The sequence below is a fragment of the Vidua macroura genome, chromosome 3 (genome assembly GCF_024509145.1).
Source record: "Vidua macroura isolate BioBank_ID:100142 chromosome 3, ASM2450914v1, whole genome shotgun sequence".
NCBI classification, from domain to species: Eukaryota; Metazoa; Chordata; class Aves; order Passeriformes; family Viduidae; genus Vidua; species Vidua macroura.
In genome coordinates, this window is record NC_071573.1 from 84,775,528 (window position 1) to 84,803,446 (window position 27,919).

The window sequence follows — 27,919 nt, forward strand, 5'->3', positions numbered from 1 at the left end:
GGGGCGAGCGGGGCCCGTCCCAGGCCGCGCCGCCGGGAGCGGGGCCGCGCGGGCCTCACGGCGTTGTGCGGCCCCCTCAGCGTGTGCGGAGCGCTCTGTGCCGCGCAGCAGGGTGGCGGTTTGTAACTCGGATCGAACGTGACGGGCCACACGCTGTTGTTAACCCACCCAAGCCACGAGCATGACAGCGTTCTGGTAAGAGTTACAAAAAGTAGCTTATTTTAGTGATGCGTACAGAGAAGGGCAGAAAAAAAAAAAAATCTGTCGAAGCAGACCGATATATTAAAGTGTTTTGTCTCGAATTAATAGCTAAACCACTGGTCCTACTAATCTTTATGTATGCTGATCATCTGTGGAAAGTTACAGGTCCAATACCAACTTTTGTTTTATTGACCCATAGCAGCCAAGAACAGTGCCCATTTCATTTATCTGTTCTCAGATGCAGGTTTGGCACTGCTCTAAAATTAAGTGTTTTCTGTACATGCATGCTGCATATCTTCCCTGGCATTCACTGCGTCGTAATTTGCATTCATGTTGCCCTTTCCAGTAGTAAAAGTTGTTTTGCTCGTCATTTAGTGCACTTTCCTGAGGGTGGCACCAAGTTAGAAGAGCTCTAATCCTTCGTGCAGCCCTGTCATACTCATGCCATTCACACAAGCTGTGTCTTGTCAGTCTTGTCATTATCTCAGGAAGAAACAGAGCTTCATTCTACTGGGATTCAGGTGGAATCATACATGGTTACTGCCTGGAATATTAAAAGACAGGTAGGTTGTTTTATCCATAGCCAGATGAGGTGACTACAGGCTGTTTGCTCACCTACAACATGAGGAAAGCAGGTGTATAGAGATCTACCTGTGCTGGTGCCTCTGTCTCACTACCCTTACCTTGCCAAATATCCATTCTTCCTGGTAAAAATGAATGTGCAGAAGAGATCAGGATCCAACATAGAGAGGCCAGCAGGCAAAGATGTTTGAGACACAGTTCTATTACATGTGAGGCAAGTAAGTCAAAATTGTCTTCTCTCTGGTGTCTTAGCCTGACTCATCCCCTAACAGCCAGAAACATGATTTTCCCCCAGGTACAGCACTGTCCTAGCCAAACACATGTATAAGAGCCTTGCCTAGGCTCTGAATACCATCTGGCAGAAAATGAACAATGTGTTTGGATTAAAAAGAAAGAGGGGATTCTGAAGCACTACACTGAACAAATTCAAAATGGCTACTAAAAATAAATTTTATAGGTGTTGCAGGAACATTGTAAAGACTGAACATAAATGGTAAATTATATTTTCCATCTTTGTCTGTTAAATATGTATGACTGTTCAACTATACAGCTTATCAGCTCTAGAATTCTCAAGTTTCATTACATTTAGCCACAGTTTTTTTTTTTCTTAGCAACAAATGAAAACATATCTTTGCAATCACTAGAGTTAAAGAGAGAAAAGACCTATTAGGTCAGTACTTTCATCTTCCTGCCATTGCAGTTATTTTCTATTGCATATTTATTTATGCTTCTAAAATCTCATTTTATATTCCATAAATAGTACAGTAATTCCATCATTTCCATGTGGAAAGTATTATTGAAATGAGCGCTGCTTGCTGTGGAAAACGATCAGAGATATCACAATATAGGGAAACAAGGTATCCTAATCTTCCTTTTAGTCTCTTTTATACACATTCATCATTGTAAACTCACAGAGCTGGAAAAGGCAATGCTTTTTGTTAGTGTCCAGGAACTCTGCAGGATATTAATGGCTTTTTGTTCACAACAAGACTGGGGACGGTTGAGTAGTGCTGAAGACCCTGCTGGCACACAGACTCAGTGCCCTGCTAGCCAGGACTGCTTTGTGCACTGCTCTGATCCCAGCCAGAGGCCGTGCGTGAGCAGGACTGATCCTGACTGAGCCCAAGGCATGCTGTGGTGCACACCACGTTTCACCACACTGCCCATCTGCTCCCTGCTCACCCAACCCTGTGCAAATGCTTCGAGCAGCTTGTCTGTACTTTCCTCACTCCCTCAGTTGATCTTTCCTGACAGAGAGCTTGTGGAGTAAGAGGGGATGGAGCGGGCAGCACGCGAGATAAAAGACTCAGTTTAGGAGGCTTTGAGAGCAGATTGAGAGCTTGACATGTTACCAGGCAGGTTTGCCTGGTGGGTCTTCAGTAGGACTAGTTGAGAGTCCTGTGTTTTTTAGAAAGGACCAAAATGTTGAGAACTTTTTCAGGAAAGGACTGTTTTCTCCATCCTCTGCTTTGACTATAACAAAATGAAAGTTTGGCGGTTTGTTTACTTTAAAAGCTGCTTTGAAGAATAAAGTAGCCCTGGAAAAATATAAGTAAACAAGGTCAAAAGTGACACAGTAGACTTTGAAATCACCAAAATGAAAAATTATAAACAAACCAGTTTTTGTCTTTTGCTATTTCAAGGCTGTGCAACCTGAGAGTAAGCAGCATATTTTAGGCTCCTTGCACAGGAAAAAAACCCTCACCCCAAATGTTTTGATTCCAAAACTGAGAGAGGACTTACCTCTGTAAATCCACAGGCATAAATTAATTTTGTTAATTTAATTTCCCCTTAAAACAAAAGGACTAATTGTGTCTTTGTAAAACAATTTGTACCCAGGTCTAACCAGGAAAAAAATAATTAGACTCCCTTATAGCAATTTTTCAAGTTGATGCATCGAGAATGGATTCAACTGTTCTGTGTTTATATTTGGGGTCTTTCCCTAGTGCGTCATAAAACTATGCAAGTGCCTTCTGTCTTTGCCTGCCTCTGTATACCAGCATGAAAGGAAAACCAGCCTTCACCCTCCCCCACTGCCTTTGCAATTCAAAGCTGTTTCTAAAAGCAAACTTCAAAATGAGGCACAAAGTTTCCATATAGGCAGATGTTATCATCTTGAAATTCTACAGTTACTATATAGAGTCTCAGATCCTTCTTCAGATGTTTGCATAGATCCCAGCGTAGTCTGGTAACAGATACTCTGAATAATCAGAAAGAGGTGTATCAGCTACCTGATGAACTGAATTATCAGTCTCTTGATTTTGAGAGATTAAAGTATAGCATATACAGAAGTCTCAAGATCATGGCATATTACTGCTTTACAGGTGTCAAACAAAGGTAAGTTTCTGAAGCAAGATGCATGTGTCACCTGTGATCTTGCAATACACTAAAATATGCAGGGAGATGGGAGATATTCATGGCTAATTGATGGCAAGTAGAGATTCTTATTCTCAGCCTCAGTGGTGACATGAGTTGTTTTTCTAGTAGGCCAGGCATGCAGAGTAAAAGTTGGAGATAATATAAAAATTTGGTTCTCATCAGTTAAATAGTACATGTCTGAAACAATCAAATCTTGTACCTTTGCTCCTCTTAGAACATTTCTGTGGATGGTACTGTGGAGAAAGTTTCCCAACTATATCCTTTACATTTGGTTACTTTCTGTTTGAGCTGATAATGACCAAGAGCACCAAGCAAAAATGCAGATGATGCATTGAATAATCCAGTGGTCCCCTAGAAAACGAGCTCCATGAAGTAAGTATTAAAATGTGAAGTCAAGGAATTTGGACAGTATGAATAATGATTATCCCTTGTCAGGACAAGTGGCAAGGTGCACCTGGAGCCAAGAGTTATCCAGTCTGTTTAAAATGCAGCACCACAGAGAAGTATCTTTGACACTGAAGTCAATGGATTATGCTGACAGTTCCTAATGTGAGCATCTTCCATTTGAGGGAATAGGCTTGTCTTGTGGGTGGGTGTCCACTGTGAAAAAAGGATTTCTGTCACCTGCTGAAACATTGCTAGCAAGAGATGGTTTTCAGCAGTGACATTTGGCTTGCCAGTTGCAGTGGCTGTGGACACAAGCCTGGTATCTGAGTTGTCCTGTGAGGTCATTTCCAGGCAGATTGGAAAAATGGCAGGAAAAGAGGTCTGCAAATGATCTATCAAGCTGTCTGTGCTGGTAGAAAAGTTTCAGAAACAGCCTGACTCACTATCTGTCTTCATTTTACTCAATGGAAAAGGGGAAGGAATTACAAGTAGCCCATAGGTTATCACTGTATGAAATTATGTGATAAAAAGCTCGAGGTTTTTCTTCCTATAGTGCTGAGAAAACTCAGGCAGGGGTTTCTGTACAGGGAAACATTGTCTTTCCGTAGATTTTTGCAGAAATTCCTTTTGGCTGCTGCCTGTCTGTCTGCCTACCTTCCTGCACTCGAGAAGGTGCTGGACACTGTTGTGTCCAGAGATATCCTGAGGTTTGCTGCCAGCAGACAGAGAATGCTTGAGCTCTCCTTGCTTGTTGCTGTACATTTCATGGTGGGGATTTTGACTGTCAGGATTTATACTTCAAAATACGCTGGAAGATAAATAGCCTTGGCAGACTCAAGAGGGTGAATGACATGTTTAAACTTTCAATGCAGGTAACTTCATAAAATTCAATGCAGTTTGCTACTTTCTTGGAAAAGGAAACCATTTGTTTTAAATTATTTGGATTGTATTTCATTTAGTGGATAGTAGTAAGCAAGGCTTTGCACAATTGAATGAATGTAATTATTCTGTTTTTATCAGAAGAAATTTGGAATAAAAGTCATATGACAGTCTCAGGAATATGGAAATGCAATAAAACCCTATACTTTTAAAGAAAATAATTTTTCCAGGCAAGGTGATACATGCTTAGGAAAAATACGTCAAATTGTAGTTTGGATAACATAAAAGATAATGGAAAACAGCATCCTTGTCTGTGTCAAATCATGTAACATTTTTAGATATTGAAAAACTGATAACAGAACTGATAAAATGTTTTGATTTAACTAAAATAGAAAGGAAGCATAATATATTAGCATTAGTTATGTAACAAATATAGCCACGTAATACGTTCAACTAACTATCATTTTATGAATTGACATGCAGTTTATTAGTATCCTAACTAAAGGGAATTCAAGTGTTTATTCAATCAGTATTTTCAACTCACCTGATAGCTCTAATGACAGTTTTAAGAGCAGGGGTGAGATCTTCTACAGACACATCACACTGGCACCCCTTGTCATCATAAACATCATCTGTTCCAAGACTGGTGTCAGCTGCAAAGGACAAGAGCAGACTAAATATGAGAAATTTAAAAATCTCTTCCTTAGTGTTCTCTAACAGCCTGCATAATGGTTCTGGAAAAAGAAGGACTACGTATCAAGCATGATAGACCTCCATCCGTTAATAAGTTATATGATGCACTTCTGTGTGTCTATGCTTGTGTCATAAAATGCCTTGGTAGTCCAAGAGTAAATAGTAAAAATTAGAGAGGAAGAATGACCTATTATTTTTCAAACTAATTAATATCTGAGTATCAGCATGTTTATTCCTGATGTCCCATGTTTTTTATCACATTCTCTGTTTTATGGGAAAGCAGTGAACTAACAGATGTAATAGCACAATCAAAAGATGCTGAAGTTATATTATTACTGTTTTACCACTATAGATCAACCTGACATTGAAGACAAAGGAGAAGATCCATTTCATTTAATAAGCAGGCTGTGGAATGACCCAACACTTTATTACAGGTGAAAATAAAATATTTTTTTACCAAGAATGAATAATTGCCACATTAAACCTCAGAGTCATGTAGATATTCCAGTCTTTCTTTGTTATAGGAGCTTAAGCCAAATTGCTGTACCTATTTACCAGGAAAAAAGTGGATCCTTAACATTTCCCAAACACCACCTCTGCAGAATTGCCACCTGGGAATTAGCTAGAAATGTCAGAAGTGTCCATTGTACTCAATACATAAAACAGGTATTGGTGCATGACCAAGTGGTTTACAAGCTTAAAATGTGCTGGAATGCAAAAGAAGCAAGAAGGGCAGGGTCATGGATGCCCATACATCATCTATATTTCAAAGGCACATGAACCACAGGAAAATTCTTTGGGGTAGGTGCTTTTCCTCCCAAATCACCTTTCTTCAACTGCATAAAGTCCAAGGGCCCAGAAGAATTTCACTCAAGATCAGTGTATTTCATCACATAAGTGCCTGTGCTTCATGAGGAAGAGAGTGTAAAGTGAGTGACATGAAACAGAGAAAAAAAGATGGGATTCAGTAACCCTCAGTAACAGAAGAGATTTCTTCCCAGTCCTAGGCTGCTGCCTACATTCATGCTGTTATTTAAAACAACAGGTTTAGTCATTCAGAAACACTTCAAGTAAATAATTTCAGGGGTTTAAATTATTAGCAGATTTAAAGCACAGTCAAGACACAAATGATTACAGGACATTCTTTCAAATTCCTTTTTCAGGAAGACTGCAAATTAAAGATGAAAAATATTACTTGTCAGTCAAAAGTGCCTGAAAATGTCATGGTACCTTCTAAATCTAATAGGGATGCCATCTTGGCATATACAGTTTTGTACAGCATCTTCAGGAACTGGTATTGCTGCATTGCTTTCTTCACAGATTTAATGTTCAACCATACACATTTTTTAGTTGGGTTTTTTTTAATTGAATCTGGCTAGTTCATTACCCTTGGGAACACTTTTTTTTTTGTTACTGTTGCTGAACTAGTACATTTATGAGAAACATCTGTAACTTTTAATAACAGGTGAATTCATCTTTGACAGATGAATTTAATAAAGAAAGATGCCTTATAGCCAGTGTTTAAGTCCACATGAAACAATCAAAAGCAACCATTAAAAATTAAGTTCTAAACTGCAAAAGTGAAATTTTCATACAAAACTTTGAAGTGCTATTACTTAAGTCATGCCAGGAGTGTTTTTCTGTTGCACTCTTTCATGAGCTTCACTCCTGACTTGGCTTATCTTATTGATAAAATATACATCTCTCCACCCATTCTGCCTCAATAACATTTGGATCCCTGCCCAGAAATGTGACTAGCAAAAATAAACTTTCTAATTAGTTTGATAGGTATATACACTACCTAAACCACCATCTCAGGACATGCTAAGTATTCCACAACACTAACTTTCCAGGTGTCACATCTGATCAGCCTCTCCAGTTACTTCTCCCAGCATGGAAATCTCCCAGCTCATTTATGAGTGCCATATTAAAACCAGGGCTTTTCATGCTGCTGGTATTTCCAGTGACTCTCTGAGGTTTGAATATTTTCATTTATACCAGTATAAATTAGGAAAAATACTGCTCAGATCACAAGAGCTATAGCCATCTAAACCCAGTGAAACAGGAGACTCCGACCTGAAAGTTTAAAATAAACACGTTTCTGTATGGTTGTCTCACAGATACGGTTCCTGGGTCCTTTGTCAAGTACAGTGTCATTAATAAAAGGGCTTCCTTACCAAAGTATATCTTTGCAAAACTGTTTTGAGAACTGTGTGGTGCAATTATAGTGTTTTTGTTGCTCCCTTGTGGATAAAAAGCTCTGCAAAATTTTTAGATAGATGCTGGAAAATTCTTATAAATTTAAGCCAGCTTTAATAAGAGATGCTGCTCCTAATAAATCACCTTTCTTCTTTCTAATATTCCACTGATATGAATTTCCTTCATTATGACAGACACTCAATACCACAGGTCAATAAAACTTGTGAAAAGCTATAGCCTTGTTTGATTCCTATGGGAAACATAAATGTTTCTTTAGGATACTAAGCAGACCTGGGAAAAAGTTTGGGAAATGCATAGTATCAATTTGGAGAAAAAAAAAATCAAGCTTAAAACACCACTGAAATCAAAGTTCACATTCTTTTGATTTTTTCCAGTGGAAGCTCATGTGTACCACATAGTTACGAGGTGAGATGTACTTTTATCCTTTCTGTCCCTCTCGAGTTCATCGTTGAGGTCAGGGCTGAGTTGGGGTCAGTTTGGCTGCTTTAGCAGCTCCAGCTGTTCAAACCTCTGCCAGCTCCCAGCTGGGGTTAAGCTATGTTCTCCAAGCTGCTGTCTGTTCCCAGAGAGAGCCTTTCTTAGGCATTAATGGGGTGGCTAGACCTCCCAGTGCCAGCTCATGCCTAGCCCTGCTCACATCTACATCTTCATCCTTCCCCATGCCCTTTGTCTGTATCTTCTGCTCTCCATTGGGGTGGCTGTGCATGGTCCAAGTGGGTTCCACAAGGAGCTGTGGGCAGCAGCTGCTCTGCATGAGCCTGGTTTTGCTGCCAGGCTTTCCCAGGGTTAGCCCTGGTCTCTCTTTCTCTCCAGCAATCTCTACCACAAACTAACCAGCTTTCAAGTCTGTTCCATGGGCAGCTCAGGAATATGGCCTCAACAATGTCCCAAATGTCTTTTAATACACATTTAGACAAACCCCTTCAAGTCTCTTTAAGAAGGGCTGTCAGTCCATTTGACAATCCAGACCTTTTTCTAATACCAGCATATTTAGAATTCAGTATGTGTTTTGATCTTAAACAAAGAACATGTTTATTTCACAACTGATGAGGCATCTGCCATTGTCTTATAATCTTTGACATTATTTACTCTGGGCTACTGTCTGGTCTTTGCTGCTTTTTAATTTCTTTCTCTTTCTTCCTGAACGGTCTTTGATTTAATCACACAGCAAAGCAGCAATTACCAAGAAATAGAAGAGGCATGCACAAACCAGTAAAATTGTCTTGATATTTCCCTGTTTTTCACAGTATTTATGCATTTTTCATGCAAACTCTAGTCATTTATGATCACCACAAATGAATGGGTAAAAAAAATTAGGCTGTTCTAAAGCATTATATGTCACCAACAAAAAAATTACAAGTTTGTAGCTGCATTTCATATGACTCTGCAAAAGTTATTCACAAGGCTTGATTTATTATTTCTGTAAATAGTATGTGTCCTTTCTTAGAAGTGTTTTCTGTTGTTTAATAACATGCTTTGGCACTGGGAAAACTGACATTGCTCTGATCACTCTCATAGCTCCTTGCTTTCAGTGTCAGTAACATTCAAGTAATTATCTGCCTGTTAAACAGAATAAAAAAGAATTTTTACTTTTTGTTTTCTGGGAACAGCAATATGCTAGCAACAACAATCCGGCATTAATAAACGTGTGTGCCAACACAATGAATAATCCTATGGAAGTGCTTCTGACATAGTGACTGCTACGGTGATCCCAACCTTTTGACCTTTTAGACCTTTTGACTTGTTTTTTGGAAGCCTTAAGAAGCACTTAGATCTTACTCTGACTGTGCAAGAGGTAGTTAGGGTTCTTCATGTGGGTGATATAAATAATTTTGCTGAGGCTGATAACCCACCTTCTCACAGAAACCACCTCTGTGGCCCCCCCACTACCAAGAACCAGGCCATGCAAAACCAATACAAAGTGGAAAAAACTCAATAGGTGCCTGAAGTTGATAGAATGCATATGACTTGCACTTATTCATGTTACAGCACAGTATTGTGTTGACTTGGTTCAAAACACACTGGTTTGGAAAAAATGTCTGATTGATTTTCATTTAAATGTATGACTCAAGGTGAAAATTGGATGGTGGCCTAATTTTCACAGGTGCTGAGTTACTTTGAGCCATAGTTTTTAACGATCATTATCAAAATTGAGAGTTTGAGTTGGGAATTGAAGTCCAAGCAAGTCATAATGCAGCTCCACAGCCTGTTCTCCACCTTGCTCAGCAGCTTCATGTGAGTTCAGAGCTTCTCTGGCTGCCCAGGGCAGCAGTGCAGGGCACACCAATGTGACACACTCATCTCTACACTAATTTTCTGTATGAGTGGTCAGAAAGAAAATGAGTGGATAATTCAGTGCACCTAACTTCTGGGCAAGTAAAATTGGATATAAATTCAAAGCTTTTGGGGGACAGATTGTCCCTGTGGGAGGTGCCAGTGCATAGGTCTGCTGCAGCAGGGGGGTACAGGCAGCTGCATGGGGGTCCATGGCTACTGAGCTCAGATGAACCCTCTCGCTCAAGAAGCAATGCCAGCAGTTCAATATTCTCATTATTCATTCTTTCAGCCTCCTTTGTGAGCAAATAGAGCCTCTGCTGTGCTGCTCTATGTAATGCCTAGAGAGTCTGCAAGGTAGGTGTGTTTCACTCAACTTTACCCTGCCTTTGAAGTACCTTTCTTCACCATGAGCATTCACTTTGTTAGGGATTTAGCCTATATTATCAAAAAAATAGAGATATCCTGAACATATTTTGTAGTATTTCCACAGATGTTATAATGCATAGAATGTGTCACAAAATCTCAGTTACTTTTTTCCCTTCAAAAATTATTCTATGTACAAACATCTTGATGGTTTATGTTCATGGTTTATGTTATGTGATTCATGCAATTTCCCTTTCTAAAAATGAATTGTCTTAGCCTTGTGCCTTTGTCTAAATATGTTTCATGAAACTTCTCGCCTCTTCACAAGTTCTCATTATTCTCCTGTTCGTTGAACCATGAATACAAAATCCCGTCATTACCCCTATAACTGATTTTCTTTCCAATTTGCCTTTGCTTTAAAACATCAACAAGCTGATTTTCTCTCAGCACATAATTCACTTACTTTGTTTTACTTTGATTGCTCACCAAGTTCCATAGGAAAAATAAATGAAATAAAGCAGCACTAATTGTGATGGAACTTAATCACATACTTAATAAGAATGCCCAAAGCTCCCCTAGAGCGGGAAAGGCAGCAGCCCATGTTTTCATGCTTTCCAGAGCAGAGGCCAGAAAAAGGAGGCTCGAGGGAGTGAATTATGTATTTATTTCCTTTATGTCTGGAAAAAGAAACCAACAAAAGGAAAGACTTTCTTCTAATCAAGAAAGAAGGAAGAAGGAAGAAGGCGGAACAAGTACTTCCGTGATGGGCACTTCACATTAGATACTTAATATTTTTCTAGAAAATGACACCAAAATCCCTGGTAAGTAGACAACAGTGTTCAAGTGGAAAAATTAAGAGAGAATAAGACTGACAACATTTAAAAAGATTGTTTACAGGGAGCTTTTATGAAATGGTTGCCATTTCCATGTTAGAAAGAAATTTCTCAGAAAAGGAAGGAAACTGGTGCCTTCTGTAAGGAGGAGCACTTTTGCTCAAGTTTGTAAACTTTGCCTTCTGCCCAACTAGAGATTCTACTCTACTGGCAGTACTGATGGGGAGTTCAGTTGTGCTATATCAATAGCCCATTCCTTGTCTTCCTTCTGAAACAGACAAAACATTCCAGATGGGGAGGAGAAGAGGACATCATAGGGAACTGCAGTGCAGTGTGACACAGAGTACCTTAAGGAATATCCCTAACAACATTATCTATGTTAAAGCATTTCTGAAAATCCTCTGATTTGGCTAAAATTGAAGATAGAACTGGTGGAAAACTTTTTACATATTCTGGATAGAATGATATAGTAGTTTTCTTTCTCTGTAAGTGCAATTTTTAAGGTCAGAAACCTAATTTATATCAATTATCATATAATGCAAGCAAGTTCCAAATATCTAAAATTCTAGCATTCCCTTCCCTTAGTTATTATTTGACTTCTCATAAATTTCTGCACTGGCAATATTTCATGGAACAGCTCCCACTGCTTAATTAAAAAGGAATCCTTTTAATTTTGAATGATGATATGAAGGACCAGGAGACTTTCTAAAAACAATTAATTAAAAGCACAGTAATTATGCTGCTCAGAAGGCTGATCTTTTTATAAATAGTAGCAAATCAGCCAGCAACTTTAGATGGCCATGTGAGAAAAGGAAAAGAAAGTGACTCTAAATCTATGGCTTTAGTGTGTTTTTAGCTACACTTTTCTGTTATTTTATATATACCACATCCAAGAAGTAAAAACTGTAAAATAAACTGCAGATACACATGATAGTATCCGGAACTGTAGACTAACGAGCTAAATGGCACACTTAATTGACTGTTTCCCTGCAAGGCCTTGTAGCACATATCACTTGATATACGTCTGATATTCCATAAGGTCCTCAGAGGTCCTGTGCCCTGGGAGATTTCCAGGTATTGTTGTTGAGGGAGGTCATAGACAGGGGCAAAGGGTTAGAGGACGATAGCTGGTTTAGATTCAGATATCTACAGGATAGTCCTGTATTTTAAAAAGCCATGAAGGATTTCCTTGGTAATGTTTCATAAAAATAAAACTATTCCTCAAATGTTTCAGATTTGGTGCAAGTGGGTTACATATGGTTGGGAAGTTTTGTGAGCATCCTCTCAAAATTAGTTCTTACCTCATCTGTATAGTCTTTACTGCAGATGAGGGTATCCAAAACCCATGCAAATCATACTTCTGTGTGATGGTCTGCTGCTGTTCCTCAAAGAGCTAAGCTTAATAATCATTTACCTATGACCACTGAGTCCAGTGAGAAATGGTGCACAACAAGTTCCTCAAGAGGTATTGTAAAGAAAGAGACTAAATTGTGGACTCATTTGGCCAGGACTTTGGTTGGAATAAAGTAAAATAATGCCTCAAAACCAATGGCCTGTACTTATTTTCACAAAAATAACTCAGAGCTTAGATCAGAATGCCAGATCTCCCTAGTTAATTACAGTGACAATGGTAATAAATGAGAGCTCTATCTGCTCTATGGAAGGCAATAACAAGAAAATAAATCTCTTGTCTAGCACAGATTGATATATTGCTAATAAATTTCATTCAAACTTTGACAACATGCAGCTTCACTTTGAGCCAGCAAATTTAAGCTTAGATGTAGAAGCAACCCAGCTAAGGACTTCTGCCACATAGTGAGCCTTATCCAAGGTCAAGCTGTTTATGCTGCTGAAAGGAAAAGTTGTCATTTTTGCAATACATAAATTACATGGTAGTAACTGAGGATGTGGGGGCTGAAGTGCAGAATTGCATTCTTTCCATGGCTCTTATAATATACTCTACCCTCAGGATTTTGTGCAAGTACTCTGTAGGGAATGAAAGGCTAGAGGTCATGTGAGTGTATAATGTTTGGGGATGGTGCAAGAAATCAAATATTTCCTTAGAGAGTTCTTTTTAATTAATCAAATGAAATATGTTTGTAATATCTCCAGTGCTGAACGCTTTTGATGTTTTATTCAAAAAGCCACACAATGTCCCTAGGTTACAGTAAAGGCACAATAACTCATTCAGAGGCTTAGAAGCATGGGATGGCAGAAAACAAATATAATAGGGTATTTTTGTCCCTCACAGAAAACTGCATCCACAACACAATATTGGTTCATTAATTCAGCTGTGGTGGTACAAGACCAGCGCATGATTTAAGCAGAAAAGATTCTGTTCCTCAGAAAGTAAAGCAAACAGAAAACAAAGCAGGGCAGGAACACCATTGTACAGAAGAGATTTTGTGCGGTTGAGTGTCTGTGGATGGATACACAACATACAACGACCCACGGGCACAGTGCCTTAAGCAAGGCATGTGATCACCTGTACTATTTAATAACTAGCACAGACTCTGTCATGGGGCTGGCCCTGCTGGTGGATGTTCTCATGTTCTGGGCACCACTCCCCACCGACAGTTTGGCTGCAGCTTCCCTGTTTTTGTTTACAGGGACCAAAGTCATACTGCATGAGGAGGCCTTGGGGCCAGAGGTAGCTCCTGACTCACTTTGTGTAGAGGTGCACAGGGGGCTGTGAGGGGCTCCAAGGTCAGGCAGCACCTTTGCCCGTGTGACATAGCATCCCTTTGGGGAAGGCTCTTCCATGACCCTATACAATCCTTTTTAAATGTATGCTTTGTAAATCTTCACTATTTACCATTCTTGATTGGTGAGAATTTCCCTTTCATCTGACTCATCCTGATAATTCCATTTTAGGCAGATAACAGGGACTGGAAATACAGCATTCTAACACCTTTGTTAATTTGTGCAGAGTCTGTCCCCTCTTCAACAAGATTTCTGGAAGTTGGGAACCACATGTCACCAGAAACTGCACATGTATTTAAAATCACATTATATAAGTCTTGATATTCACTTTCTCCTGCGCTGTTGTTGAATGCCCTGGAAAGCATCTCCAGTCAGGCCACCATAAACTTCTTTAACCATCAAACCTCTCTCAGGTTTGGATTCCATTTGCAAATGCACATATGTAATGAAATAATTACTGCTCTTTTCAGACCCCCTTTGTCAATGGCAACAAATGGTTTATGGTACTTTGAGAAGATTGTTACTAACCATAAATAAAGCCATTTGTGCAACGGTTTTGGTCATACTGTTCTAAGTCTGCTATGCCAAAATCCTTTTGGGAGATACCAGTGGCTGGCTTAAGTGTTTTACTTACTGACAAGAAATTCTCATTCTGTGATTTCAATATGTAGTGGGACAGTGCTAGAGTGTTTGATGCTGGGTAGCCTAAGAGGCAAGCTACTACATTTTCAATCAGGTTAGCCTTTTAGCTACCCCCATGAGCTCCTGTCTGGACTCGAAACCTCCCTTTGCAGGCCAGTTTCTAATTGCTAATGTTGAGTTTCCCCAGCAGTCTCTTTCTGATGGTTTTGGCCCAGATTCCAGCCATGTCCTTACCAGAACTCAGTCATCACTGAGAAATCTCTGTGTTGACCCTCTATCTGCCTTAAATCATCCTCATATGCTAATAATTTTCCTTTCTTTTGGAAGCTTCTCCTTATATATTTGCATCTTTCCTTTATTTTCACACAGAATTCAGTCCTCTGCCTAGGCAGAGCATTTACAATTCCACATCCTATAGAGTGAAATGTCTTATTTCTTCTCTTTTGGAAGTTCATAGTTAGACTCTATTTTTTTCACTGACATGAAGTTTTGACACTGAACTGGTTATCCAGCACTGTGTTGTCACTGCCCCAAAGGTACCTTGTAATGTAATCTCTTCTCCCACCAAACACCCTACAGAGATGTAGGACTCACCAGAAGGACCAGCTGTTCAAGGGTACTATTTTGTGCCCAAGATTTCACCCACAAAAATGGGGCTTATAGCTTTGGCTTGACAATTGGCCTGCCAAAATTATTAATTATTTGGCTGGAGAATACCTCAAGGAGGAAATTGGAGGACCTGGCAAGCAAGAGATAAGAATAATATGCTGCAAATACTGTTTTTTTTCAACTAGTGAAAAATGCAAGATGTTCTAAATTAAATACATCATCTTGAGATCTTTTTCACTGAGCTGTCAAATGCAGACAGCATCGAGCTATGAAAGAAAAGAAAGAAAAAGAAATGAAGGTTAGTAGTGCCTGACTTTTCCTGCAAAAATTTGGGTAAGGCAGAAGGGAGCTATCTATCAGCAGTGAGCACACTGGACATCTCTCTAATCATAGTGGTCCTAGAAGTAGTTGGATGAGGTCCCAGAATGGAAACTTGGCATTTGCCTAAAAGCTGGAGACAATGGAAGCTGTTCCTTCTGCCACAGATGAGAAATTGGTTGTATCTGTTGGCCTCAGTTCATAAGGGTGGACTAGTAGCTGGAAATCACTGACCAGGAAACAGGCTGTGCTCACCCCGAGGAGTGGGAAGATCTTCAAGGGTTTATGCAAAGCAATGAGAGCTCTGTTGTTGTTTCTGTCTTTTATCTACAGATATACCCAAGGTGATGTTTATGCCACCTTTTCCGTGAGAGGGAAACAATCAGGGGCAGCAAGATTTGCTTGTGCACGTTGTTGTTATCGATGACAATATGTAAAGGACAAAATAGGTAACATGCTGAGGAAATGCTTCTATGATAAATGACGAAAAATGAAACAGGTGCTTCAGTGAGGTGCAGACTGCAGAGTTGGAGCAAAAGTGAGCCACTGTTACTCTGAGAGAGTGCTCAAAAAATTACTTCCTCCTTAGGTCACTTCCAGGCACCGTGTGAGTTACAGGGGTTTAACCTATAAAATTACTTCTGATGCAGTTTGGGGACGATACTTGTGCTTTATAAGTGATTATGTAGGATGCCTAAATTTAGACAGGGTAGCTTCAACCACTATGCTACTTAGAGCATTTCTCAGTTCCCCTTGTGGCCTTGGCTGAGCTTCACATCAGCGTGAGACCCAGGCTAGGTCACACAGCCCCTGTGATACAGCTGCCATGGGACATAAGCCAGGGCCTGTGCGCCAGGATGGAGATAGGAGTGGTTAGCAGTGGATAGTGGAGTGGAGCAACCTGGATAGTATCCTGGTAGCTGATATACCCCAGCAGCTCACTGTACCACAGGCAAATTCAGAATCTGTGCATCTGAGACATCTCCATGGGTGAGGGCTAGCCTGGAATGATGACCTTAGCAAATACCATTGGTTTGTCTTGATTGCCCTCCAAGGAAATGTTTATTTACCCAGGCTTTTCCTGAAGAGATCTGTTATGTAGAACATCCTCACTGAAGGATGGAGCATTGCAGTTCAATGTGTATTTTGCGACCTACACGTTTGTGATAATATGTGCTCTTAAAAATGAGTGACATCAACATCACACTTCTGTCTAATTAGTCTTACCACAATTGTTGGATGTAACATCCATGATTGCCATTGTAGAAAGAGGTTATACCTTTCCCATTCAGGCAGGGTCACTGCACCCTGTGGTAGTCAACCAGTTTGTTTCCCTTGTTTTTTTACATGGAGGATGCCACAAGAAAGAACAAAACATTCATAGATTGGGAAATAGGAAATGGAGAAACCCAAAACAAAATCCACTGGGCAGCAGTACCCCCAGAGCTATGTGAGTGCATCTTTCAGTGCTAGACCCATCCCACACAGGGGTCAGTTTCACTTGGTTCTCTCAGCTCCTGCCTGTCAGGGGGCTGCTGTCACCCACTTTGGTGCTCCTTGGTTAGAGTAGTCACTGTCTTTGTTTTGGCAGGCTTCGTCAGATAAAGGTCCTTGCCTGAATACTGGTTAGTTTAATGCTAAATTTGACTTAAGTTAGAGAATGGAGCAGCATAGGAGGCAGCTTGAGGGAAAGGCTGGGCTGCCTGCTGCAGGTTCAATAAGTCATTTTCACCAGGATCTACATCTTTACATTTTAGGAGTGCTTCCTACATTCAAAGTACTCTATAGAAAGCAACACATAAAAGCAATAACACTGTTTTTGTTTGCAAAATCTGCCTGCCTTATCAAGCCAGATACAACCCTGTAAAACTGAAAGCATCCAGTAGTGTATCCCTTGGTGGCCAGTGATTGCATCACCAGTGTAGGCACTGGGACTCCTCTGCCTGAGGGAGCCACTTCTGCACAAGCTGTGCTCCTGGCTGGCAAAGGCACAGACAATGCTGGCTGTGCTGTGTGGACAGCTGCAAGAGGCAGCAGGTTTAGGCAGCAGCTGAGCTCAGTAGTGAGAGAGGGGCCATGACAGAAGAGCTGCTGCAGCTGCAGAGTCCACTCTGACTTTTCATAGTGACCCGTTTTTCCACCAGTTGCTCCCTATGCACCACTGACATGATTTCTTATTAAAAAAATAATCACATTATTGGGGTCTTTGAAACAGACTATAGCTGGCTTGTGTCTCTGGCCCCAAACAGCAATTCTTTCCATCTTCCTAAAAGATGTACAATCACTGTGCAAGTGTGCAGGAGTGTGAGCAGGCTGGGAGCAGTGTGCAGTGGCAAACAAGGGGTGAACAGCTCCTACCATCAACCATGGGTTTGGGCTGGGAGCTCTTCAGCCGCAGCGAGGGCCTGAAGCGGGTTCGGTCATTGAAGCTCCAGCTCTTCTGGACTTTGGTTGGGCTGCCCTCGGTGGCAATGTCAGCGCTCGGTGACCGGCGATCTCCGACTGAAGATTGCCTGTTTTTTATGCTCTGACCTCGTGGGCTGGCCATCCGGACCCGTTCCTTGAAACTCAGCTTTTGACTGTGAGAGAGAGAAATATATTTTATTTCATAGTTACTTCAATCTATTTCTTTTTTCTATTGTATGATTATTGAAAATAATGTGTAAAAAATCTCACTGGTATGAATCTGTTTCTTACACACTTTTATTCTCATTGAATATATTTAATTTGTGAATGGAACTGATTTGATGTAATTGTTTTTCAATAGAAGCATTAGCATTGGCAGTCTATCATACAGTACAGAATAGCCTTCTGAAGGAAATTAAAAATAACAAATAGAAACAATTTTACCCAATTGTTATACATTAATACCTATGATGTTTTTTCTATTCCTTGAACTTGAACTAGATTTGTTTCCATCTTAGTCAGCCAAGTTCAGTGCATTTCTGGCCATATCTTCAGATAAACAAAACCGAAAAGTATTTTATTGTTACTGCATGCCATGTAGTATTGTCTGGTTTGTGGCTTTTTTAAGCAGGCAAAAATACTGTTAGTGTATATTCATGCTTTTTCAGGATGTGGCACTTCCAACATTTCATATGCATGATTAGTGATCACTCATATCCAGAATTCCTTGTTAGAGCACTTACATGGACGAGACAAAACCAAAATTAATAAAATATCCAAGAAACAGCATGATGACTGATTAATGGAAATGTAATGATATGCTATGTGCTTCCTAAAGTCATTGCTGAAGATTTAGCTGGGAGCTGACTATGTGCAGGTGCTGCTGGACAGGTAACAGACCCCAGCCAAGCTCATGACTGTGCTGCATCACTGGTGACCCTGTGGTCTTATGCTTGACCAAGACCAATTGTAAGGTGTGTTGTTTTTTTTTTTTTTTTTTTTTTTCTGCTGTACTTGTAATCTTCTCCCCCAGCCAGCTAAATGTGGGTTTTGTAGATTTTCTATTTCCTGGTGCTTAAATTACCTTTATCCAAACATATCTGATGAACATCCTGTGGTCATGGTGACTATCTCCTTATGCTTTTAAATTATTTAATATTTTTACCTTTGTTTGTCCTTTCCTGTAGCAGAAGACACAAAGGGGAAACAGAGAAAGAGTCTGATACCAAGGTCTGGAAACCTTGTTCTATAGGCAAGGTTAAATCCAATTGGTTGAGCAAGGGAATGATCACCTTGATCAGTGATCCTGTTCTTTCAAGGGGAGAGATGATGAGGGCAAGGCAGTGCCTGTTCACAGTATGGTGTTACTGGCACTTGCACTCCTACTGCCCTGGTGTAGGCTTTGCAGGGGGGGCTTTTACAACACCTTTAGCAAAGACTGTCTACCTGAAGATTATGGTGGTTCTTGAAGTTAAGACACTTTCTAGTACTCTCAAGGTCTTTGCATTTAATTTCACAATGCCCATAGGATGTTTTGAACAGAAACAAATCCAGCAGATAATTAACTAATGCTAATATACACTATGTAGTTCTTAGATTTTAATCTTCTGCACTCTGAAAATACAGTGCTAATACGTAATTATATGAAATGGAAAGTAGTTATAAACCTCTGTGGCCATGAAATGTTGAGATAAACATATCTTTGTCCATGCATAGCAAAGCATAGCATTTCAGTCTGAGTACAAACATCCCTGAGAGCAGAAAGGATGCAATTTGTTGCAGGCAAAACACATGCTGGGATGCTTGTAAGGAAATAATTTTCAAGAATACTAAACAATAAGCACATCAATAGAAAGATTATTAGATAAAGGTATTTCTATATGGCATGTTGGATTACTTGCAAGAATACCTTTACTATAGTTTCTCAATGTAATCCCCTTCTTTTCTTGCCCAAATAAGGAATTGTTGAAATAAATGCATCACAGTGATGAAAGTGTTATCTATTTCCATTGTTAATTGTTACCCAGTGCTGTGGCATAAGCAATACAAAAGACCCAGAGAACCTAATATTTGAAAGAAAAGTGAGTTCCAAAATTTAGCTTTGAATACAAATTACATTTCAATACTGAATTATATTTCAGCTCAGGAATCTTTTGCATTGTACAACAATGAAAATAAAATATTTATTAACCACATTATTGCATTGTCATATTGTACAGAATGAGGACGAGAATCAAAACTGACTTCTTCTTTTAGATATTATTCCTACAAGTGTCCCCCTTTTTAACTCCCCTTATGGTTCAAATTGTACTTGCTATTGAAAAATGAAGTCAAATGATGCTTTTTTTTTTTTCAAATTAATATTTAAAAAGTTTCTGGACAGCTCTCTTCCTGCTGCACTACTAAAAATGAAAGGAAAATGGGTAAAATTGCCATAAAAACTATCTGTATACATATTTTTTTTAATAATCACATTAACTCCAAAATAAAAGTGAAAATTTTAAACCAAAGTCAAAACAGCATTGTTCTGTTAATTAATTTGTACTAATGAAAGCAGTGTCTACCTTTAAATGATTGGTAGACATGGTTATTTCATTTATAAAAGCTGAATGGTACACAATGACTACTTAACCTGAATATCTTTAGTTCTCCAAATCAAAGCAGTGAGGGAATGGTGAAAGGAACAGTAGGCATTTTATCTGTACTATAGACATTTTCCAAAAGTGCAATGCTGAGAATTAAAATGATAATGTAAATTGCAGAGCTTATACTTAAAAACTCGAATAAGTCAGTTTTGTAGCAATGACAATATACTGGCGTGCAGAGGGTGCTGCATTGTGAAGAGAAACACAGTCTCTGAAGGAAGCAGGGTTTGAAAACTCTCTTCTGACTCTTGAGATGCATACTCAAAGAGACTAGTTAGAGTAGTTCTTTGCTTCTTGGATCCCTGTTCCTATTTTGAGACTGGTGGGAAATGTTCCTGAAGTCACTGGGTCCTTGTCAGCACAGGCATAAATTGTGACTGCCAGTGGAGCAGAAAGGTTGGGAGAAGAAAGCTTGTGCTTAGGAGCACACTGTCTTGGGGCTCTTCCATGTGTGATAAATAACAGATCATGAAGGAGTAATTGAATCAGAGCACTTTGAGCGTACCCTGACCAGGCTTTACCCCAGAGTGAAAGTCCCTTTCCTTATAGGATAAAACCTAGTTCCTGGCTCTGGATTCTTCGTTGCAATAGCAGTAGGGATGGTGTTAAAATTGCAGAGTAAAGATAACAGACCATTCAAGCATCTTTGAACATTCTGCGTTTGAATCAATAGCCAGTGACTCCTTTAGGGCCCTTTATTCTGATTTAATGCTGATTGTATCAGCACTGGCTTGTGTGTGCTAAAAATCCTTCAAAATTTTCAGGTCCTGGTCTATTATATTTTACTCTTTCACCTTTTCTCCTCTTTTTTTTTTTTTTTTTTTTTTTACATGATATCCAAAGGAAATCCTGTGAATCAATGTAAATCTGTTAATTACCATTGGGTATTCATGCATCTCCATAAGTATTCACAAACTTTAAGTTGTGTGTTTTTCCAAAAGGCAAAAACCAGGAGAAAGAAATAGGAAAATAAAATTACACAAGTTCCTAAATCAAAACTAAATTACAATGATCTGAGAGATCCACAGCTGTCTCCAGTTATCACTGCATTCCTTTAGATGTGTGTCTGTCCATCATTTCTTGTACTTTATATGACTGATAATTTAGCCAAATGGGTTGACATACATTTTTGCTTCCTATGACAGACTTCCCTGGCAATGGTAATCTCTTTGGACCTATCACTCCTATATCCTTGCAGCTTGAAAGTTGTGGAATGTATTCTTATCTATAGCACTTGAGCTTTGAAGTGTCTTTTAGTGGAGATCAATTATAACTGGCAGCTGTAGAAAAGGAAGCAAATTACTTTTCTGTATTTGTCTGCCTTCTGAAAGTTCAGTCGTAGGATCTTACGACTCATTCCTCCCATTGCATGCCCAAGGTGCTCACTTCCCTAGGACAGCAAATGACTTTCTAGTTTTTATTTCTTCGTTTTCAAATTCTGCCTTTGCCACCTTTGATTTCTAAAGGAATGGGTGTGTAGGGACACTAGAGGTCACTGTAGCTTCACTGCAGAGGGAACGATCACTTTCTCGTGGTCCAAATGACTCTGGGTAAGAGTTTGTTTTAACTGACAAATGCATAAAAACCTTTGCTTGCTCTGTCTTCCACGGACCATCTCCCTACACTTTATTAACTGAGCATCTCCTTCCTTCCCAGTCCTACTCCCCCATTTGCCTGCCACCTTCCTACATTTCTGGTCAAGTTAAAACTTATGCTCTGCCTCAGCCTCAGACCTGCAGCACTACTGCTTGCTACTAGCCATAATTTACACCTTGTTTTTCAGCTTTTCATACTGAGCCAATTGGAGGAAGCAAGAATAGGAAGAAATTGAATCAGAAATAACTGAAAAGCCTGAGGGTGAGGAAGAATGCTTTGAGACAGAAGCTAAAACTGCCAGAAATTATCACCTATGGCAAACAACAGCAAGCAGATGCACATGCCAATTTTCAGCAGTTAGCTACCTATAAATACAGGTGTTGGTTCTTACTGAGCCTAAAAATACTTATACTGAAATTAAGCTAAGTTGAACAAATACAAATGCAGTGGAAAATACTGTGAGACCTAAAGTTCAAAGACTTCGCCACCAGTCTCATGGTAGGACCACAAACTCAAGAAATTTAGCGTTGTATCTCATATTTTCAATAAGTAATAACAAGAACTTCATGCCACAGTATATTATAGTTCAATTGTCAAACAGAAAAAAGTATTTACTTTCAGGGTGTTTGTGAATTTTTTTCCTTTTCCAAAACAATTTCTAAATGAAGAGAAACTGTTTTGATCTTAATTTTCTGTAATCAGTTTGTACTTCTGCTGTCTTTTAATAAGGAACAAAAAATGCAATCAGCTTGAGATATGAATCATAGGCTTCTTCCCGTAAGATTCATCTATCTAGGAATTACTATTTTTGGTAAGAGACAAAATTTCAAGAGAATTCAGCTGAAGCAGATGCTTGATTTCACATGCACTTCTCTACCTTCCAGTACAGGATGCAGGCACATCATCCACAAGCTGTGTCCAAGGGGATTCTTCTCAAAAACAATTGCACATTATGTCTGTTGTAATTGCCTAGTATGTTATAGCTTAATATTCTCCACTAACAATTAGATGGAGAAATCAACTGCCATGGTCATTAAAATCCTCTTGGACTTAGGGAAATGGCTTTACCCAAATATTCAACCCCAGTTTTAGATCACCACAGGGTAATGCATTCCAAAAGTTGAAGTCTCAGGCAGAGAAGGGGAATGGGGCTTCGTGTGCTGTGCACTGCAATTGTCTGGCTGGATGAGTTTGAAACAACTGGTGTTCCTGCCACTGTGTTAATGGCATTACAGGCAACAAGCAAAAAGGGACTTAGGAGCACTTAAAAAGAAATAGGAAACATCATTTGGAGAAGTGAGGAACTTTAAAGCGCTAAGGAGGGGAAGTGAATGAATCATGCACCTGATGTTAGTTGGCATTCTCAAACATCATGTGAATAGGCGGGATGCTGAATACCTATGTTTCCGAGGGGTGTACATCCTGAAGAGCTTCTGTTTATTACTACAAAGCTTACTAGGAGTGAGGGGAGATAGAGGACTCTGTTACTAAGCATTCCAGTGCTAGGTAAGGGGTTAGGTTTTCCACCTCAAGTTAGATCATTGGCAATTTCTTTTTTATATGGTGCATGCAGAGTTGTTTACATTAAATCTACTTTTAGAAACATATATGATATAGGAGGTGAAAGAATTCCATAACATAATTTACTTGTTTCCCTGAGTACAGGGCTGAGTTTTCCCCTGAAGATCTTATACTGGCAAAACTGCTCCTTATTGCACCAGAGAGAATTGTCTGAAAAGGGAATGCATATTCAGCCTCATGGGTTACAAGACTAGATGGATGACATTCATCCTTTGCAGACACCCAGTGCATGTCCTACACACAGTTTAAGGCTGATTATGCTCTCCGTAAGTGACAAGATTCATCAGTCTTGATCTCGTATCCTGCACAGGAACTATTTCAGACATGTTGTGTAACTGAACAGAAATAAATATTGTTTGTTTTCAGTGCGTGCATTTCCAGATACTAATAATTTAAGATATAGGCTTTTAAAATAACTTGCACAACTCTGGAACTGATTTATAGAAAGATCTCATTTATAGCCTGGATACACCAGAGAGGTTGTCTACCAATACTTTGATAAATGATTAATTAGAATACTTGTGCGTAAAATTTTGGGAAATACAATGTACATATTTTTATTAAAATCAGTCTGACACTGCAGCTTCATAAGCACAGCTCTATCAACTCAAATGCATAGTAACATTTAGTCACGTAATGAAAGACTGCAGGTTTATACATGACAAAACACAAGAAATAATTTCTTTTAATATATCAGTTTGGTAGGAAAGAAAATAATGAATTTTCCCTAACATAATACAAGTTTTTCTTCACTGTTCTTAGAAGGGAATATAGAGCAAAGAGCATGTTCAGAATGCAATCCAATGTACTGCTTGTGCAAAAACATCTTCATTTAAAGAGTGAAACAAGAAGAATCTTGCTTAGTTCACATAGCATCTCATGCAAGTCACTTAGCATTGCAGTAAAAAACAAGTTAAATAATCAAGGACGGGTATCTCAAAGTACATTGCAGCAGTTCACATTTGCATCTTTGCCACAAAAGACCACATACACCACATGTATTTTCAGTGATACAAACATACAGTGATATGTCAGCACAAGAGCAGTAAACAGCCACTGAAAAAATATACCTTTTTTTAAAAGGCACTGAGTGATCTGTAGGGTTTTTACTGTAGAACATGATCTTAGAAGTTAGCTAGTTCATTTTTACATATTAATTTGCAGCAGCGCATGTATTAATTAAGTGTTTCTGAAGGAGCAAACATCTTCCATTCAGTGAAAATAAAGTGAATAAATATGGCTAAATTGTTGACTTCTTTTAAAGCCACAGTTGTTATCATCAATATGGAGAACATAGCATGGTTTTGACAGCTGGGTGTTTGGTGTTTTTTTTTTTTTTTTTTTTTTTTTTTTTTTTTTTTTTTTTTTTTTTTTTTTCCATCTAGTTTCTGGTTATTTTAAGTAAATTTGTCTCTTTTAGTGCTTGCTGGTACAACTGGGAATAACCTCTCCCCTCTGCACACATCTCAGTTTTAGAGGGATGTACTAATTTACTGGCAACTTCTGTGTCACCTTTAAAAAAGTCAATTTTAAATGCTGCTGTCAAAAGACTAGGAAATACAGTTAGTGAGTGCAAGAAGTTTGGATCAGACTGTAATAATTTAATGAGATCAATATGTTGCTAGCAAGCCTGTGGAGGTAATGTATACAGAAAATCCCAGAACTGACAGAGCAAATCTTGTCCCTTTGAGTTACAGTGACACTAACAGCAGTTACATGTGCTTGGAGGATAAGATTGGAGTCAGGTGCCAGAGGAGCAGTCTGGGAAGTGGAATAGGACATGGGTAATTGATGTGAAGACTGAGTAACCCAGAAGCATTTGTGAATGCTTCACAGTACAACACGGGGCTGCATGTAATTCAGGGACTGATGTGTCATCAACACTTTTTTTCCTTAGCTTTTCAGTGTTTTCTGCTGGGAGGTAAAGTCTGCTATTCTCTGAGCGTGCTGATACCACAGTGCCAGCTGCCAAACGCCTGCTGATTCCCATCCCTGATGAGTTTCTGAGGTAGTGCAATTTCTCTTATAGCCACTGAAGCCTTTCCTGTCGCTAAGGATTTGGGCTATCAGTACAGCAAAGACCAGCATTTTCTCCCAGTGCCTTAGGACATGGCTCTCCAGAGCTTTGTTTCCCAGTGAGGATAGCCCTGCCAAGGCTTGCGGCTGCCAGCTGTAGGCAGTCGGTGCCCAGGCGGGATCTAGGCTGGGTGGAAGCCCACCCGCACTCCCAGCTGGCAGCAGTGGGGCTTTCTTCAGCAGAGGTACCAGCCTGGCTCCTCTGCTTGAACTGAGCCATGGGGGAGTGCAAGCCATGCAGCCAGGAGGAGGTGAGACACTGCAGTGCTGCTTTCCCCCCACCTCCTGTGTCCCAAAATGCTCCTTAGGAGGGGATGGCAGAAAAGTTAGAAAATGTGGAGACATGGCACTGAGGAAGCCTTGTGGATGCTCTTGCAGGGCAAAGGTGACATCCAACCAGACCCATCAAAGGGTCCTCCCTGCAATGGAGGGTTGGGCTTCTTCACATTGCCAAACTAAACTATATGTCTGCAACTTCCACTGCAATTTCTGCATCGATTTTACAGCAGAAGCTGGGGACATTTCCTTGCCCAGGAGCTGGGGCTGGGGAAGCTGGTCCACTGGCTGCTCTGTCACTGATCAAACTGAGCCTCTCAAAGGTACAGCATGTTAGATGTGTAAAAAATTGCCTATTTTTTTCCTGTAGAAAAACTGGGACAAAGAAGCAAATTTCAGCAAGATATGAGTTTAAAAAGATCCAATTCGTGATTATTATCTATCAATGGTTGCAGTTCATTGAATCAACTGTACAGAACCCAGGACATCTAAAAGCCATTAGGAAACAGCAATTTCACAGATAAAAGAAATAAAAGAAACTACAAACCTGCTAGAAGATTCCCCTTGTTCTTTTCTTCAGGTCAGGGAGTGGGAGGGAAAAACATATTTGTTATGCAGATAGTAATCACATTACTTAGTTACAGATGATGTTATATGTATGATTAATGCAAATGGATATGTTAATTGGTGCACAACACACACATTACATTGCAACCACAAAAACATTCAAGCAAGACTCATAATTACAACGCTTCTGGAGAAGAAACTTTTCAGGTTTTTAACACATGCATAACATGCTTAGTACATACCACTGCAGACTGAGTTGGCAAAGCACTTAGGCAAAATGCATTGCTGACACATATATAACAGAAAGCTGTAGTTTCTTATTGGATAACTTATTTCTGGTAAATAAAAAGGTTCAGTTTTAGCACGGCAATATGCTTATTTAAAATAAGAAGTAGATGCACTTTTGAGGGACAGTCATATTTTAGAATATTTTGTGTGGGATACAGCTTCATTATTTATGTAATTTTCTATCCATCCATTTATACTAATGTTGCTTTCAACCTGTTTGTATATATCAAATATCAATACTTCATGTAACTTTTAATGTAAAAGCTCCTTTTAGTGTGGAGCAGTTTGGAATTAGAGTTATGGTAATGGATTACTTACGGCTCTGTTCTTGTCAACTCTTTGAAATTCAAAGATCAGCTTTGGATACCCAGCCAAACTTCTTTTTGGCTGAGCTTTTTGGCACACAATTACCTTTTTACAGTCATGTGGATGTTCATCACCCAGCTTTGAGAGAAACCACTAATTCTCTTGCACTGTCTGCAATTAACAACAGTTAAGATGCTTATCAGAGCTTTCCCATAAGGCTCTTAGCGCTCTCCTTTTTGATCTTTCTCAAGTGTTTTTTACTTCCTGATCTGTGCCCCGTATTGAATCAGTCAACTTGCTGCCTTCTGCTAAACCTTTTATTGAATTTTTGAAAAGACTTGGACTGCCAGTGCTCTGTGAATTCTCACCCAAACTAGGATATCAAATATTTCCTGTCTGCCAAACTGTGGCAACAGGTCTTTTGAGTCATCTTCCACTGTCTGTATGTATGACTGCATATATAGTCTGTCCTAAGGAAATACTGAATATATCAGAAGTTATGACAAAAAGGAGCAAATTCTCCAGTGCATTCACCTACAAAATAGTACAAGGCGCTCTTTCTTTGGAAAGGTAGATCAGCAGCTACAGCCTTATACAGAGGCACAGGCATAAACATACCATTGAACCAAGCTCTGCATTAAACTTAATATTTTTCTCCTTAAGGATAATTTGGAATGAGGTAAATCATTAACTGTGATGTATGAGTGGGTTGTTGGGAAAATGTTTCTAATGCCTGTGCATTTCTAAGATAAATAGCAATGATTTGTATTTGTTCCTAGGCTCCTACATGATATTGATCTGATTTGTTAGTTGAAATTTTTAATGAGAAGACTTGAGAGGACTTAAGACAACGAACCAAGAAGAGACAGACAAATACTAGTTCTCTATAAGCTTGAACACACATCAAAAACAGCACCAGCTGCCATATTTGTACCTACTTTGTAGGGCTGCAGGTATGCAAGGCCTTCAAATGAGGCTTCCAGGTAGCAATGGAAACTGATTTCTCATCAGCAGCATAACTACGCCATACACACTACGTGCAGGATATATGGTAAAAAAAGAAAAAAACAAGGCAAGAGGGAGTAGGGGATG

At 39.4% G+C, this 27,919-nt stretch overlaps 1 protein-coding gene and 1 long non-coding RNA gene across 16 annotated transcripts in view; one reads left to right on the forward strand and one right to left on the reverse strand.

The window, feature by feature from the left end:
* Nucleotides 1-27,919, reverse strand: part of KCNQ5 (potassium voltage-gated channel subfamily Q member 5) — a 273,412-nt gene that overhangs the window by 6,534 nt on the left and 238,959 nt on the right. Inside the window, exons 8-12 of one of the 5 annotated variants that reach the window (XM_053974026.1) lie at nucleotides 27,766-27,860; nucleotides 26,214-26,240; nucleotides 23,132-23,188; nucleotides 17,445-17,665; nucleotides 4,973-5,081 (exon numbers count right to left, since the gene is read on the reverse strand). In XM_053974026.1, coding sequence (XP_053830001.1) covers nucleotides 4,973-5,081; nucleotides 17,445-17,665; nucleotides 23,132-23,188; nucleotides 26,214-26,240; nucleotides 27,766-27,860 — 509 coding nt within the window. The remainder of the gene's footprint in view (nucleotides 1-4,972; nucleotides 5,082-17,444; nucleotides 17,666-23,131; nucleotides 23,189-26,213; nucleotides 26,241-27,765; nucleotides 27,861-27,919) is intronic. The other 4 variants (XM_053974030.1, XM_053974027.1, XM_053974028.1 and 1 more) reach the window with 4 other exon arrangements.
* On the forward strand, nucleotides 31-27,872 carry LOC128805388 (uncharacterized). Of its 11 annotated transcripts, none has more exons than XR_008436409.1 (11): nucleotides 31-195; nucleotides 3,377-3,534; nucleotides 5,474-5,555; nucleotides 9,908-9,972; nucleotides 10,600-10,802; nucleotides 15,420-15,535; nucleotides 21,921-22,110; nucleotides 23,394-23,580; nucleotides 25,220-25,322; nucleotides 26,037-26,246; nucleotides 27,607-27,872. It is a non-coding gene; the product is annotated as an uncharacterized LOC128805388 (long non-coding RNA). The 11 variants fall into 11 exon arrangements; XR_008436415.1 differs by having other exon boundaries at nucleotides 10,605-10,802; XR_008436416.1 differs by having other exon boundaries at nucleotides 10,669-10,802.